This window comes from Lampris incognitus, chromosome 19 (assembly GCF_029633865.1).
Source record: "Lampris incognitus isolate fLamInc1 chromosome 19, fLamInc1.hap2, whole genome shotgun sequence".
In the NCBI taxonomy this organism is placed as follows: domain Eukaryota; kingdom Metazoa; phylum Chordata; class Actinopteri; order Lampriformes; family Lampridae; genus Lampris; species Lampris incognitus.
The window spans coordinates 21,925,930-21,942,293 of record NC_079229.1 but is presented as its reverse complement, the minus strand read 5'-3'; the positions used below and the strand labels follow the sequence as shown (position 1 = coordinate 21,942,293).

The 16,364-nt window shown below is 46.4% G+C and overlaps 1 protein-coding gene across 1 annotated transcript in view; it reads left to right on the top strand.

The window, feature by feature from the left end:
- LOC130129512 (partitioning defective 3 homolog) overlaps positions 1-16,364 on the top strand; it is a 465,188-nt gene that overhangs the window by 184,750 nt on the left and 264,074 nt on the right. The window contains exons 4-5 of the mRNA XM_056299064.1: positions 59-237; positions 7,143-7,280. Of these exons, the coding sequence (XP_056155039.1) occupies positions 59-237; positions 7,143-7,280 (317 nt within the window). The remainder of the gene's footprint in view (positions 1-58; positions 238-7,142; positions 7,281-16,364) is intronic.

Sequence of the window (16,364 nt, the reverse complement as noted above, 5' to 3'; positions counted from 1 at the left end):
CTCTCTCTCTCTCTCTCTCTCTCTCTCTCTCTCTCTCTCTATATATATATATATACAGATATGCCCCTTCATGTCCGTCGCAGCAGTGACCCCTCCTTGGCAGGTCTGCCCTTGGGAGAGGTCCAGATTGGTCAAGAGGAACCATCCAGAAAAAATCCCACCCGCTGGTCCACAACAGCAGGCTTTCGCAAATACAATCACAGCCAGAATCCCGGCACTGGCAGTCTGGAGCGTAAGGTAAGGTATACCTTGAGGGGAATATGTGGTGCAGTAATGTTTCTGTATGTTGATAAGAGGTAATAATAACCCCAGGTGAATTTCATTCTATCATAAACTTTTTATGAAAAGCATCTCTGTACAAATGTTCTTTCATTTGCAAAAGAAATAAACACTGCTTTATTTCTTTCTTTTTTTCATTTGCACTACAGTTTCATGACGTTACTGTCTTAATGCCTTGCAGGGCTTTTTTGCTTGGCAGGTTTGTATGTTGTCTAGACCATTCACATAACGGTGAACACTAGCCTGGCTGATTAGTTGTAAGCAGTATATTGTGCAATAAATGGTATGCAAATCCAAATACTAAAACATTTCTTCTCAAGTCAAGTCAAGCCAAAGTGTTTATTGTCATATGCACAGGTAAAAACAAGTTTCCCTGAGCAATGAAATTCTTCCTTTTGCCATCCACTCTGTAAGCCGTAATAATAATAATAATAAAAAGAATAGAAAGACTATAAAATAAAAATAAATGAAGGAATATCCATCCATCCATCCATTATCTGAACCACTTATCCTGCTCTCAGGGTCGCGGGGATGCTGGAGCCTATTCCAGCAGTCATTGGGCTGGTGTGGCAGGCGGGGAGACACCCTGGACAGGCCGCCAGGCCATCACAGGGCTCACACACACATACACACACATATACTTAACTTAACCCTAATTCTAACCGTAACCCTAAAACCAAGTCCTAACCCTAAAATAGACCCTTTTCCTTGTGAGGACCTCTGAAATGTCCACACAAGGTAGGTGCTGTCAGGTTTTGCTATCCTAATGAGGACATTTGGTCCACAAAAGGATAGCTAAACATGTACACACACGCACACACATTCATACCTAGGGACAATTTGGTACGGAAAATTCACCTGACTTACATGACTTACATGACTTTGGGAGGAAACCAACGCATACACAGGGAGAACATGCCAGCTCCACTCCACACACAGGATGACCCGTGATGACCCACCAAGGCTTCTTGCTGTGAGGCGACTGCGCTAACCACTGCGCCACCGTGCTGCCTAAATGAATATCAGCTGAGATAAAAAGAGAAAATAAACTATCCGAAGGATACTATGTACAATATACAATACACAGCGGGGATATATCGTATCTGTGCAGATACTGTATCTGCAAAATCTGTGTTTATGCAAAATTCTATGTACAGACAGTATATAAACAGAAATATGAAATTCTCTGTACAGACAGTGGGTAAATGTCTTAAGTGTGCAGCGTGAATTGTGTGTGTGCATGCATCTATCTGTGTGTGTGTGTGTGGAGGAGTAAGGGGTGGAGTGAGTGGAGCCACCTGTATGTTGGGGTGGGTTAGGGTGGGGGCAATGGATTGGATCTGATCATAAAAGCTGTCCCTCAGCCTAGAGGTTCTGCATTTCACACTTCTGTACCTCCTGACAGAGGGCCCAAGTGTGAAAAACTTGTGTCGTGGGTGGATGGAGTCTTTGATGATGCTCCAGGCTCTTTTAAGGACTCTTCGGTGGTAGATGTCCTGCAGGGACGGTAGGGTCACCCTGATGATCTTCTCAGCAGTCTTTATCACTCTGACTCAAATGTTTGTAGCACTGCACTTCGGTTTAAAAGGCGTGGGTATATTTCATAAGTACCTTTGATCCTCTTTTTAGACAGTATTTTTTGGCATTTTCCACTTATATTGGATGGCACGGTGGCGCAGTGGTTAGCGCTGTTGCCTCACAACAAGAAAGTCCTGGGTTCAAACCCCGTGGTTGTCCAACCTTGGGGGATCATCCCTGGTTGTCCTCTGTGTGGGGTTCGCATGTTCTCTCCGTGTTTCCAGCGGATTTGCTCCGGTTTCCCCCACCATCAAAAAAAGACATGCATTTTAGGGTTTATGTACTCCAGTCTGTGCCCTTGACCGAGGCATGGCAAGACGAACTGGAGTTGGTCCCTGGGCGCTGCACAGCGGCTGCCCACTTCTTCTAGCTACACAGCTAGGATGGGTTAAATGCAGGGCATAGTTTCCCCATGGGGATCAATAAAGTATCTAAAAATAAAAAAAAATATTTGTAGAGCGACAGGATGTTATACAAAGGGCCTGAGCCAGATTCGAACCCAGACCACTGTGGTAAGGACTTGGCCTTATGCGGTATGCACTCTACCAAGTGAGCCACCGGGGCACCCCTTGAGCCTTCTTTTAGATGGCTTGGGAGTATCGTACTACTTACTGGCCGTTCATAACATAAGCTACACTAGGAAAAAGGGCTAAACAGGGATTTATCTCTGGTCACTTTGTGTGTACCAGTGAGGCAGACCTTGCCCAGAAGTTGTTTTCCTCGATACTGCCATACTCTATATGCATTAAAGCAGCAATAAAGATAATATAAAGGATATGTACTTTGAAATTGTTCTTGCCCTGGTGTGAGCCCTACTTCCATACTTTCAGCAGTTTCTTTCATTTACTGTTGCTGTCCTCCCACTTTCATCCCTCCTCTTCTCTCTGCCCCGAATCAAAAGAAATGACTTCCCCCTGCACAGAATCTCCAGCAGCTCTGTGGCAACCCTTTTTCTGAGGCTCGTTCCTTTTGATAACACCTCTTCTTCTGTTCACCGAAAAAAAGATAGCATCTTGAAGACATTTTTTGAAACACCTTCCCTTTGTTCTACATTCACTTTTATGAGACTGTCTGAAGGCGCTGACAGCGGATCCAAAAAAAGTAGAACTCGGGTTATATCCTCCCTGTGGCTTCCAAAAGGAATAGGGAGGCCAATTAACTCCTCAAAATGGCCGCTCCATACCCTGACATACATACCCTCACCGCTTCCCGGGAAAGACGGCGATAGTGCCGATGAGACGAAGAACATGGGAGATGTGAGCTGATTCAGGAAGTCTGATGTGGCGAGACGCTGTGTGATTAGTGTGTCAGCCGGTGTCGCCTGATAATCACATTTAAAAACACTTAAGTTGTCAGTTCCTCAAAAAATATAACGGTCTCCCAAGAGGAGGGCGACGAAACATTTTAAGGGGAATCCATTGTTAGACCGTTTATTTTGTCAAAAGACACACCTGTCTCGCCTGTGCCTAACTGCGGCAATGACAGTTTGTGTTTTTTATTTTTTTAAATAACCTGTCTGCTCACGCCTGAGAAGGCGTTGACACTGACTTGCGAAACTTCTCTGCCTTGCAAAAGAAAAAGTTGCACTCTGTCAAATAGTAGGATGTAAAAGCGCATTATTCTTTGGTGCACGATGTTAAGTCCTCCCGGTATTTATAGTGTGGTGCACATACATAAGCCGTCCTCTGCCTGTTTCCTCTCCATCTGAACTTCACCTGATGTTGACATTTTGGATGGTTTGAATTTGCCCTGAGGTGTAGGTAGTGTAGCGTAAAACTACAGTACATGGGATGTCCTGGTAATGTAGCGGTCTATTTCTTTGCCTACCAACAAATGGGATCGCCGGTTCGAATCCCTGTGTTACCTCCGGATTGGTCGGGCATCGTTACAGACACAATTGGCTGTGTCTGCAGGTGGGAAGCCAGATGTGGGTATGTGTCCTGGTTGCTGCACTAGCGCCTCCTGTGATCGGTCGGGGTGCCTGTTCGGGGGGAGGGGGAACAGGGAGGAATAGCGTGATCCTCCCACGTGCTACCCCCCCCTGGTGAAACTCCTCACTATCAGGTGAAAAGTAGTGGCTGGTGACTCCACATGTATCTAAGGAGGCATGACGTAGTCGGCAGCCCTCCCCGGATCGGCAGAGGGACTGGAGCAGCAATGGGACGGCTTGGAAGATTGGGGTAATTGGCCGGATACAGTTGGGGAGAAATGGGGGACCCCCCCCCCCAAAAAAAAAAAAAAACTGGAATTGAGGAGTCATCGAATATGGGAAATAATACACACTGTTAAACCGGGGTACTACATGTTATTCATTTATGGTTTTTTTTTCTATGAAGATTTTTTGTTGTTATTCATTGCTGAAAGGACAGGTTTTAGGCTCATGTTCAGTTGCCACATAAGATCCCGTTACAAAACAGGATCCACCTGTGATCTCCAAAATGAAGCTGGTGGGTAAAACATCACAACTGATATGCATGGATGGAGAAAAAAAAACTACAAAAGTAAGACCCGTGTTGTAAAAAACCAAAAAACGATCCTTTAATGGAGCGCAGGTGGCTGCTGTTGAATGGAGGGAAGGTTACGTGAGGAACGGGAGGTCCTCCTCCCATTCCTCATTCATTTTGAAAAAAGGGTACGTGCATCACTGAACGAACCCTCATTTTCCTCATCCTCAGTTTCTCTTTTATAAATAACCACTTGTCACGTACTGTATTTACAGTCAGTCTATTTTTACCCAGAAAAAAAACAGATGTTTAGCACATCTGTAAAAACCGGTGCTGACACTGAAATATTTTCATCTTTCACTAGTATTAACCTCTAAGGGAGTTGTACAGAAAGCTATACATCACACAGATCAGCTTAACCAGAAGAGTGTATGGACACATGCCATACATCTTACACTAATGTTTTGATTCTTTCTGGGATATTCCCCGCCACCCCATTGTCTGAGACCATTTCCTTCTCTAAGTGCAGCCGGCAATATTCTGCCGCGCTATTCTGTTTCCTGTGAGTCCGATTACTCCTGAGTCAGGTCCGGTTCTGCTAAATCTCCATGAGAAATACAGCGGACGGGTGTCCTCAGTCATCACCTGGCATTGTAAACCCATCACAGCTCCCGATGGCTCGAGAACACCTCATATACCGCTTGGTTGCAGGCTGATCGGAGGGGTGGGTTTGGGCTGATGTTTCTCCGCGGTTTTTACGAATTGGTGTTTGTCATAAAAACCCGATGGCAAAGGTCATCGAGGGTACCGGTGCATTGTGGAGTGGCGACTTGCGGCTGCGATGGTTATCGCTGGCCGTCTGGGTGCAGGCCTGGTAACCTGCCCAGTTTTATGAGCCTGTCTGCAGCCCTTCCTTAGGCCTCGTCACGCCGCATTCAGCTCCACTAAAACACACATGGATTGTTTTACCACGCGAGGGTGTAGGAGCTCGCTGCCTTGCTTCACGTGCACTTTGTCTGACCTTGTCTTGTCTCACTCCTTTCAGTGTTTTTAGTGTCATTTTGAAACTTTTCTGAAGTTAATATTCGTCCTCTGTTGGTCTGTTTGTCAATCTTATGTCTCCTTATCGCTACCTCTCTCTCTCCCTCTCTCTCTCTCCCCCCTTCTCTGTCTCTCTCTCACTGAGGCGAGTTTTGTTATTTACATTTTCCTGCCATTTGCTGCCATTTTCTGAGGGAATACATTTCTTGTTCTTGAGCCATCTTTCTGTTTCTGTGTGTGTGTGTGTGTGTGTGTGTGTGTGTGTGTGTGTGTGTGTCTTTGGCCTTGGCACATGTGAATTATAGTCACCACTGTGATTTTTACATTTCTATTTTAGTTGATTTTTCTGAAAATAGCTCTTGCCACAAACACCCTGACTGAAATTACAAGGTCCAAGTCCGCTTTTCTAGGCTGTAATCTGGTGTGTATGCGTGTGCGTCTGTGCGTGTGTGTGAGCATGCACGTGAACATGCTTATGGGTGTGATGTGTGTCCATGTTTGAATGTGTGTCTTCCGAGTCCAGGCATACAGTGGGTACCTGGCTGCGTTCGGTCACTTCCTTGCAGGTGCTTTGTTTGCTGTAAAACCTCCACAAGTGGCGATGTGAGGAGTCTGGCTGAAATCCTCTTTGTTTGACATCGCCTCAGCAGGAGATTTTCATGGGGTGTTTTTCATGTAATGGAAGAGCTCAGCTGCGGCCCCTCTCCTTATTACAGGCCTGTAATGCAAGCAGCCATTAGCAACAGACGATTAGCATTCAGAGGATAATAAGACGTGAATGAACAATATTGGTGTGTGGCCCGTGTCCAAGACAAGCTAACCATGCTGCCAGTCATCTAGTAGCCAGTGACTGGCACCGGCTACTCTGTCCGTCAAAGTTGGCACCCCCCCCCCCCCCACACACACACACACACAGATTGGACGCTGCAGAACACAAATAACACAAATAATAGAGTTTGAGTAAAGTTTGGTTTCTTAAAAAAAATGTTAATACGGTTGTGGTTTTTAATTTAGTCACAGTTTTATGGGACCATATTTCAACATGTAGAAAGTGTCCAAAATGTGGTTCCTCTGAAATTAATTATTCAATATTTCCTTTTCTTTTTTCTTTTTTTTTGTTTTGTGTTTTTCCCAATTTTTCTCCCCCGATTTTATACGGCCAATTACCCCACTCTTCTGAGTCATCCCGATCGCTGCTCCACCCCCTCTGCCGATCTGGGGAGGGCTGCAGACTACCACATGCCCCCCCCGATCCATGTGGAGTCGCCAGCTGCATCTTTTCACCTGACAGTGAGGTGTTTCGCCAGGGGGACGTAACACGTGGGAGGATCACGCTATTCCCCCTAGTTTCCCCTCCTCCCCCCTACAGGCACCCAGACCAACCAGAGGAGGCGCTAGTGCAGCGACCAGGACACATACCCACATCCAGCTTCCCACCCACAGACACGGCCAATTGTGTCTGTAGGGACGCCCGACCAAGCCGGAGGTAACACGGGGATTCAAACTGCCGATCCCCGTGTTGGTAGGCAATGGAATAAACCGCCATGATACCCGCATGCCCCAATATTTCCAAAAATAGATTTAGCCGATCCCAAATTGTTGCTTTTTCCTAGCATGTAAGGACTTAAATTTTGTTGTTGTTGTTTTTTTTTTTTAGTTTCTATTCAGCAATTAAGTTAGATGTCCATTTTTCTCTTTCTGTAAAAGCACTTTTCAGGCAGCTTCCCCTATAAAGTGTCAGCTGTGGGTCATAAACATAAATACTTGGGTACATGTCTCTCCATCTCTGCTCTTCTGCAGGGCAGAGGAGGCCATGCCTACAGGAGCCTGCCGAGGGATGCGGCCAGCTGGGCCACCCAGTTCCAGAGAGAGACGGCTCGATCTTCGCTCAGCGCCAGCCATCCTATGGTGGACCGTTGGCTCGAACGACAGCAACAGGTAGGCCAGTCACTATGCGCTTACGGCAGCCAGCAGCCATACCAACATGTACCTTGGCTCTGCTGAATGACAGAAGCTAAGCAGGTATGGTCTTGGCTAGTACTTTGATGGGAGACATCCCAGGAAAATGAGTTGCTGCTGGAAGTAGTGTTTGTTGGCCAGTAGGGGGCAGTCTTCCCTCTGGTCCAAATAATTTTTTTTTTTTTCCAAAAAATCCCAGTGCCCCAGTGCAGTGATGGGGACACTGCTGTAGGAGATGCTGTCCTTTCAATGAGCCGTTAAACCGAGGTCCTGACTCACTGTGGTCATTAAAGATCCCATGACACTTATTGCAAAGAGTAGGGGGTCCCCCGGTGTCCTGGCAAAATTCCCAACCTGGCTCTCTCCATCTGGCCACCTAATCACCCCCCCCCGTTTTATTGGTTCAATGATTCCTCCCTCTCCACCTCAAGCTGATGTGTGGTGAGCGTTCTGGCGCAAATCACCTAGGTGGGTACGACACATTGGTGATGGTTGAAGTGAGTTACCCCCTTCAATGTGAAGCGTTTTGAGTGTCTAGATAAAGTGCTATATAAATGTGATCCATTATTATTACTTCCTTTATTTTTTCGCATATGTCATTTGCTGGCTATAATACTGACCATGTGAATGGCTGGTAGGGACTCGGCGTCTTGCTCAAAGGTACTCAAGCAGGATGGATGCTTGTTGAACACAGGCTATACTTCTTTTAAGGACAGTCCGTCTAAGCAGTTTCACGGCACTGGTCAAGACTCCAGTTGCTCTGCCACTTAGATGGCCACCCAAAGAAAAACTTAAACTAAAACGCTGACTGACATCAGACTTCATAGTCGTGTTCTACATAGCACTACTTTGCACACAGTGACACCATGCATAGCTAGCTGGTGTCCTGGCGTCTCACCTCGCCACTCTGCCAGCACTAACCTATTGTCTCCCTCGCTGACTGGTCCCTCTACTTCACAGCCTGTCAGAAGAGAGGAAAAAATGTTCCTTTTAATAGTTATTAAAAGTGACAGTCTCTCTGCGGGGAGACCAGAAATGACCTTGGGAGGTGTGGAACACACTGAGCTAGATGTTAGTGGAAAAGATTTCTCCCGGCGCTGTCCATCAGTTTTCTCCCTCTCTCTGTGTGTCTCTCTCTCTCTGTGTCTCTCTCGCTCTCTTTTACTGCCTGTCACTACCTCAGCCCGCTGCTCTGACCTATGAAGGAGGTGTTCAATTATTTCTCCCTTCACACCAAGGAATTAGGCGAAGGAAGAGAAAAAAGGTCTGAGGGCTTTGTAAAAAATAAAAAATAAAAAATCAGGACAGAGGAATGCACAGAGCATTGAGAAACACTAACGGAAATCAAAAGTTGGATAGCGTTGGATGAGAGTAAAGTTGTCAAAACAAACGTCTCTGTGTCTCGCCTCGCACCCTTCTCCTTCTCTGTATGCTAATAGAAGAAGCCCAGGGCCTTGGTCTGTTCCCTGGCTGAGAGCATGCGTTGCTTTTGAAGAGCATCTTGCTTCTTTCATCGCTGCAGCTTGTTGCTGCTCTCGTGTGTTTCCTCCGCCTCCATGAGTCGATCTGGCGAGACGCTCTGACAGAATACTTTGCCGAAAGCAGACGGAGTAATTCAAAGGAGGGAGGTGCCATTTCTGTCAATGGTGGTGGTGGTGGTGGTGGTGTGTGTGTGTGTGTGTGTGTGTGTGTGTGTGTGTGTGTGTGTGTGTGTGTGTGTGTGTGTGTGTTCATGCAGACTGAATAAAAAATGTGCTGTATGTGTAAAGGGAATTTGCATATACAGCAAACTTGACTCGGTTGGTTGGTCAAATCAGTCACATTTAACATAACGCAATACCCAGATTCTAAAAGTAATAAATGTTAATGTGAGCAAGCAACAGAATTTGAGGATTTGGATGCCAGTAATAGAAAATTAAACAGAAATATTTACAGATCAAGATAATAGTGCACTGAGTCTTAAAATAATTAAAACTGTTGTGTCAGAATGGTCCAAACAGAGTGCATCTTAGTTAATTTACAACTGTACAGTTATGGGCCGTAATACATTTAAAAGACTACCTTTTATTTTAGTCTTGAGAAACATTTATCCACAGTGGTTATGTAGCACTAAAAAAAATCAATCGTGTATATTTCTGTATTGTAACCATACAGTTAACAGTAGAAATTATAAATATTTTTATGGCAACATTTGATTTCATTTACCAAACTAGCTACAGTTAGAACTGAGAAGAATCAAAATTTCCCATATGTGAAACTACTATATCTGGCAAAAAAATCTACTCCTAAAGGCTAAAAGTCATACACGTGGATGATGTCTTCAGGATCATCATCATTGACGGTCAATCGGGGTCGAGTATGACCGTCCTCCCTCTGGGTCCTCAGGTGGGCATAGAGGCCGATCCTGGAGCCGCATAATAGGAGGATGCCTTCACGCATGCACCTGTAGCCACCACACGGTCCTTGGCAGGGGGTGGCCAGAGTCCAATGGCATGGAAACCCAAGACGATTGGGGACCACCCTCTGTTGCAGCCTTCATTTGCCTTCACTGCCATTGTGACCTGGAGACATCTTCTGCCAGTTCCACCGTTGAGGTCTTTATTGGATCTCGCTTCATCTGGAACCTCCCCCTTGACCTGTCCACCTTGGGTGACCTGACCAGGAGCTAAGCTTCGGACAGCATAGCTCTTGGGATTTTTGATTTTTTTGTTTTGATTTTGAGATACTTTATTAATCCCCATGAGTAAATTATGCTCTGCATTTAACCCATCCTAGCTGTACAGCTAGGAGCAGTGGGCAGCCGCCGTGCAGCGCCCGGGCACCAACTCCAGTTCATCTTGCCATGCCTCAGTCAAGGGCACAGACAGGTGTATTAACCCCAACATGCAGGTCTTTTGGATGGTGGGGGAAACCGGAGCACCCGGAGAAAACCCACTGCAGACACGGGGAGAACATGCAAACTCCACACAACGGATGACCTGGGATGACCCCCAAGGTTGGACAAACCTGGGGTTTAAACCCAGGACTTTCTTGCCGGGAGGCGAAAGCGCTAACCACTGGGCCACCGTATTGCTCAATCTTTGGTACATGCAAGCTTCCCCTCCACGGCAAGGTGACGATCCAGGAGAGTCTTCAAGGTCACGATCCAGGAGACTTCAGGATATGAACATACCAGCCTCTTTCCATTCAGCGGGCAAGAGATGGGCAATTAAGGGAAATGACAGGTCTAGTGTTTGGTTAAAAAAGAAATGTTTATGCATATAGTCCTCCATGACACCTGGTTGAACATCGTTCCCCACCACTTTTAGAAGTGAAGAGTAAAGTAGGTTTTACTTTACATAAGACTTCACGTGGAAGCGAAAGATAGGCTCGGTGACTCACCGAATATGAATCCACACTGTTAAACTGTTGACTCTACCTCTGAAAGATAAGACGCCGAGACACAGGGGAGTTTGCTCGTTTGCCTGCTCCCTCAATCTCTCTTTCCCCCTCCCTCCCTCTGGTTTGATGTTTGGCTTTGTTTGCATGATGGGTGGATGGTGTCTGCTACAGCGGTATCAAATGGGAAGATAAAAACACTGCTCAGTGAAATGAAGAAATAAAGAAATTAAAAATACATTATCAGTGTCAAAGCACGGGGATAGCACAGAGCACTGCAGAGATAACGAGTATGTGTACACACACACACACACACACACACACACACACACAACAAAGCAATCCAAGGTTTTTGAGAAATCAGTGTAATCAGCAGTTGTTTGTGTGTTTATGTGGATTATTTATCTTATTGTTATGCTCTATGAATAAAGATAAAGACCAAAAAGAGCTACAAATTAAGGAAACACATACTCGTTGAAAGTTTTCAATCTGTAGTTCTGTGTGTATGTGTGTGTGTGTGTGTGTGTGTGTGTGTGTGCGTGTGCATGCATGCGCGCGCTTCGCATGAGGCTCCACCACCACCATTGTGTTCAATACTTTTGCTTTAATTGTGTCTTTGTGTTCCTGGTGCTCTGGCTATCATCGGACATCTTTCTTTTACGTAATCCTCAACTTCCACTTTTCGTCATCGGGTCTGAGGCAGCTTTGTTGTGGCTAACGCAGCTGGGTACTGTTTTCCCTAAGTGCTCTACTTTGCCATTCATATTTAAGCAGGACTTTCCACTTAGGTCTTTCTACAATGAATTAGCAATGTGAAGTCAGGCTGGTGTAAGCGGCACATTGGCATCCCTGTATTAAAATACCAAGTGCCATAAAATTCTCTGTTGACCCTTCTGCTGTTACCAGCCACTTCCTGTTGACCTTTCTGCTGTTACCAGCCACTTCCTGCCATGTAAAGTCTGGAAGGATTTCAAGGTATCAAGTGTGCATGAGTTGTTGTTGTTCTCTAATAGTCAGATATTAGCATTTAAAAAGCAATGAAAGGGCATCCGGGTAGCGTAGCGGTCTATTTCGTTGCCTACCAACACGGGTATCGCCGATTCGAATCCCCGTGTTACCTCCGGCTTGGTCAGGCGTCCTTACAGGCACAATTGGCCGTGTCTGCAGGTGGGAAGCTGGATGTGGGTATGTGTCCTGGTCGCTGCACTAGCGCCTCCTCTGGTCGGTCAGGACGGCTGTTCAGGGGGGAGGGGGAACTAGGGGGAATAGGGTGATCCTCCCACGCACTTCGTCCCCCTGGTGAAACTCCTCACTGTCAGGTGAAAAGAAGCGACTGGCGGCTCCACATGTATCGGAGGAAGCATGTGGTAGTCTGCAGCCCTCCCCGGATCGGCAGAGCAGCGACCGGGACGACTCGGAAAATAGGATAATTAGCCAGATACAGTTGGGGAGAAAAACGGGGGGGGGAGCAATTACAGACAGGATATGAACCACCTTAACTGATAGCTGAAAAAAATGAGAAATGATTAAATCTTCAAAAATATTAAAATTTAATATGAAAAGGGGCAATTCTATCTTGCAAGAGTGAATGCGGGGAAAAAAAGTTCATTATGTTGTTAGGCTTCAAAATAGAGGATATGTTGTTTGGATGGAAACTTAACGAAGTGGAGAGAAGCGTATTTGAATGTCAAATTATCCTAACTAGCTACAACATTAGTCCAATATTTACCTATTTACCAGTTTGGAACTAGTGGTGTGTAAATGTATTTGTATGTTTGACTTGTGCACCTGTTTGGCATGCCCATTGATACCCCCCACCCCCATCCATCCATTATCCAAACCGCTTATCCTGCAAATACCCCCCCCCATGTTTATCTAACCATTCAATAAAACCTGTCCAATGTCAAAGTGCTCCATCTGCGGCCATGAAATACCCCCAACCCCACCCGCACAGCTCTGAACCCCCTGTGTGGGTGGGGGAGGGGGCAGAGAAAATGCACGCTCTATCAACCCATAAATGCTCATAACTTATGAGATATTGTTTAAATAAACAGCTGCCATTAACGCCAGCCTGTTATCCCAGTGATGAATGCTAATGGACCTTCCCGCTCAGCATTCGATACACAAACTTGCAAGTACACACACACACACACACACACACACACACACACACACACACACACACACACACACACACACACACACACACACACACACACACACACACACACACAAACACACACACAATCATTTAAATTTGTCTGAGTGCCTGTCACCGGCCGATTATACAGTAGCTGTGACGGGGGACCGGGGGTCACTATTATGAACTGTGCCAGGGGTGGGGTATGACACCAGCTGTCTGTCGTTGATGGCCTTAACTCTTATGAAAATGGCTCGCAGATTGGAAAGCCAAGAATGCCGAGAGAGAAGGCAAGGCAGGCAGACAGAGGGAAACAGCAGCACACCAGCCAGGGGTCTAAACAGCTGAAACTATCATCTTTTAATGTCTTGATGCATGCTCAGTAATCCAGGTAAGAAAATCACAGAAGGCTGAATCAGTTCATCTGCACACAACGTTTATTGACAGATATATGTTTCATCACTCATCTAAGTGACCTCTTCAGTCTCAACTGACTGCAGGTATCCCCACCCTTACAAACAATACAGTTGCATAATGACCGAAACCAGTGATCAGTTTCATATGCAAATATGGCCATCCTTACATCATCCTTTAATCAGAGCTCCAGACATCTGATTTGCATCTCAGTCTTTGTTGTCTGAGACGCATTGCTCAGTGTTTAAATGAAGACCGCATGGCAGCGCAACCAGCGGACTTGATGTTACACAATGGCTGCACGATGGCGCAGTGGTTAGCGCTGTCGCCTCACAGCAAGAAGGTCCTGAGTTCAAACCCCGGGGTTGTCCGACCTTGGGGGTCATCCCAGGTCGTCCTCTGTGTGGAGTTTGCATGTTCTCCCTGTGTCTGCAGTGGGTTTTCTCCGGGTGCTCTGGTTTCCTCCACCGTCAAAAAGACATGCATGTTTGGGTTAATACTCCTGTCTGTGCTCCTGACGGAGGCATGGCAAGACGAACTGGAGTTGGTCCCTGGGTGCTGCACAGCGGCTGCCCACTGCTCCTAGCTACACAGCTAGGATGGGTTAAATGTAGAGTGTAATTTCCCTACAGGGTTCAGTAAAGTATCTCAAAATAAAATAAATAAAAAACCAGAAAGGTGAAAAAGAGTGAGCTTTAAGTTGGATGGAAGTGGTGTGAATAAATTCCATTATGTTCATATTCTCACATCAGATCCCTCACTCAACAGATTGTCACTCCTGAAATTTACTTCCTCCGCAAAACGGTACCTTCTTCTCGCTCCCTCCCTCTCTCTCTCACACCTCGGACGAGTGGCAAATTGACAAGAGTCAGCAAGAGGGTGACCGGTGAGGAAAGTGACGTTTCCTTGAGGGTATTCTGTCTTGCCATCAGTGCTTGATACAAGTCGTAGTGAAAGTTTGTGTTCACGAAGGGACGTTATGAGGATTTGATGCTCCGCTAGTAGTGTAACCGCTCTCTTTTGCAGCAGGCCTGTGTAAACAGGCTAAAGTTAGCGTTTATCTGTTGGAGTCAGTTGCTGTGGTCAGTGGATAGAACCTCTTCTGTGAGGTAGCCATTTGGTAAGCCCACACACTCTGCAGACCCTTAGGCGAGCCGCAGGCATTGTCAGAGCAACCAAGCATGTATGGGAAACACAGCAACACACCCAAAATCCTCACTGACTGACTCTCTCTCTCTCTCTCTCTCTCTCTCTCTCTCTCTCTCTCTCTCTCTCTCTCTCTCTCTCTCTCTCTCTCTCTCTCTCTCTCTCTCTGTCTCTACCTGGGCTCAGAGGAGCAGTGCTTTACATCGAGGAGCAGTCCTACTGTAGAGCAGGCCTTGCACCTGCCCAAGACTTAGGTTGTAATTTGCAATGAAACATACATAGGCAGAAATAGATCGCTTGGTTTGTATGCATGTGCGACACCCATCATACTCCTAAAAATGTTGCCCGGTGTACCTGGCCAGTAGGTGCTGCTGTGTATTCAGGCACAGAGTGGTGCCCAACGACAAAAGACACATCTCTCATGTTTCCTTCTTTTCTCTCTTATTTTGCATTTCTCCGGTTTTGTTTTTGTTTTTTTGTTTTTTTTGAGAGATCCCTCCCACTCTTATTTCTTTTTCTGCCTCTCCGTCTATCTCTCTTGTCTCTTTTTTCTCTTCGCTCTGGTAGCAAAGCCTTTTTTTGTTTCCTCTCTCATGACTGCCTGCTGTGTAAATGACAGCCCAGTAGGGACAGTCCACCTGAGGACCTCAGTGAGAACAATACACCCAGGGCCTCACAGTGGGCTCTCCTCACTTAATCAGATTCAGCCATTGAACTGCTCCCTGCACAACAGCAGGCCTGTTTTGTACCTAGACCATCCTTCAAGGATAGCCTGTAAGCTAAGCTGCAGTTTGCATTGGTCGTCCTTTATTTCTTTTTTTTCTTTTTTAATGTTTCGTCCCTAGGTAGACGTGGATGATCAGATTTGGCTCTGTAATATTCGGAAGTACTTGCTGACTGCACCATCCTTGCATCTCTTCTTTCATTCGCTCTTGTTTTGTACCAGTGCTTATGAAACCTTTATGGCTCCTCCTCTCTTTTTGCCTTGCCTCACTTTTAGTCCCCCCATCCCAGACCCCCCACCACCACCACCACCAACATACACACACACACACACACACACACACACACACACTCTCCCACCCCCAACAGGCTGAGGTGAGTGAGAGACTCTCTCGGAGGGAAGACATACTGAGTGTGTGTGACCTTGGATGCTGGCAGCCAGAGGTTGACTTGCACAGCTGCTCTTGTGAGCCAGTCATTCCTGACACATGTGGCGGAGATACAAAAGCACCCAGCGTCAGCCCTCTACTCCTCTACATCCTGGTGTCACCGCTCCTACGCCCTTAGCGGCGTGCCCTCTCCTCCAGCTAAATGCCCTCTGCAATCCCTCCTTCTTTCCCTCCACTTCTCTCATTCTCTCTCTTTACTGCTACACTTCCATTTATTCCTGTTCCTGCTCCCCCCCATCTGCCTCCCCCCCAAGGCAGCAAATCTTCCTTCCCTGCCTTCTGCGTCTCTGTACCCTGTCTTCCAAACTCCCTCCCTCCATCCATGCAGCCCACAGCAGTCTTTGGAGTGGCTGGGCCCAGAGGCAGAGCCTCAGGGTCCGTCCCCTGTCATGACTGTCCGGTCTGATGGAACTGCCTCAGCCCATTACTCCTCCCGGAAGGCCACACCAACCCCCTACTCCCTAACTGAGCTGCCCTCTCCTCCCTCATATAAATCTGCGGTGTGTCGTCCTCTCAGGTGTGTGTGTGTGGTGTGTGTGTGTGTGTGTGTGTGTGTGTGTGTATTTTCAAGGTTCATCAATTCCAAGTGATTTTATTTGAAAGGGAGCTGAAACAGAGAAAACCAATATGATCCCTCCTCACGGACAGCTACCTTGTGTAATTTAAATGCACAAAAACACACATACACAGACTTGCACATAACTTAAATTAGTAGTGGACTGTTGCAGTTCCCAAGGACTGTCTGAAAGGGCCTTCAGTTTGCTAAACTTCATTTTTGGAATTGACCATTTCACTGAAAACTAGTGATTGTGT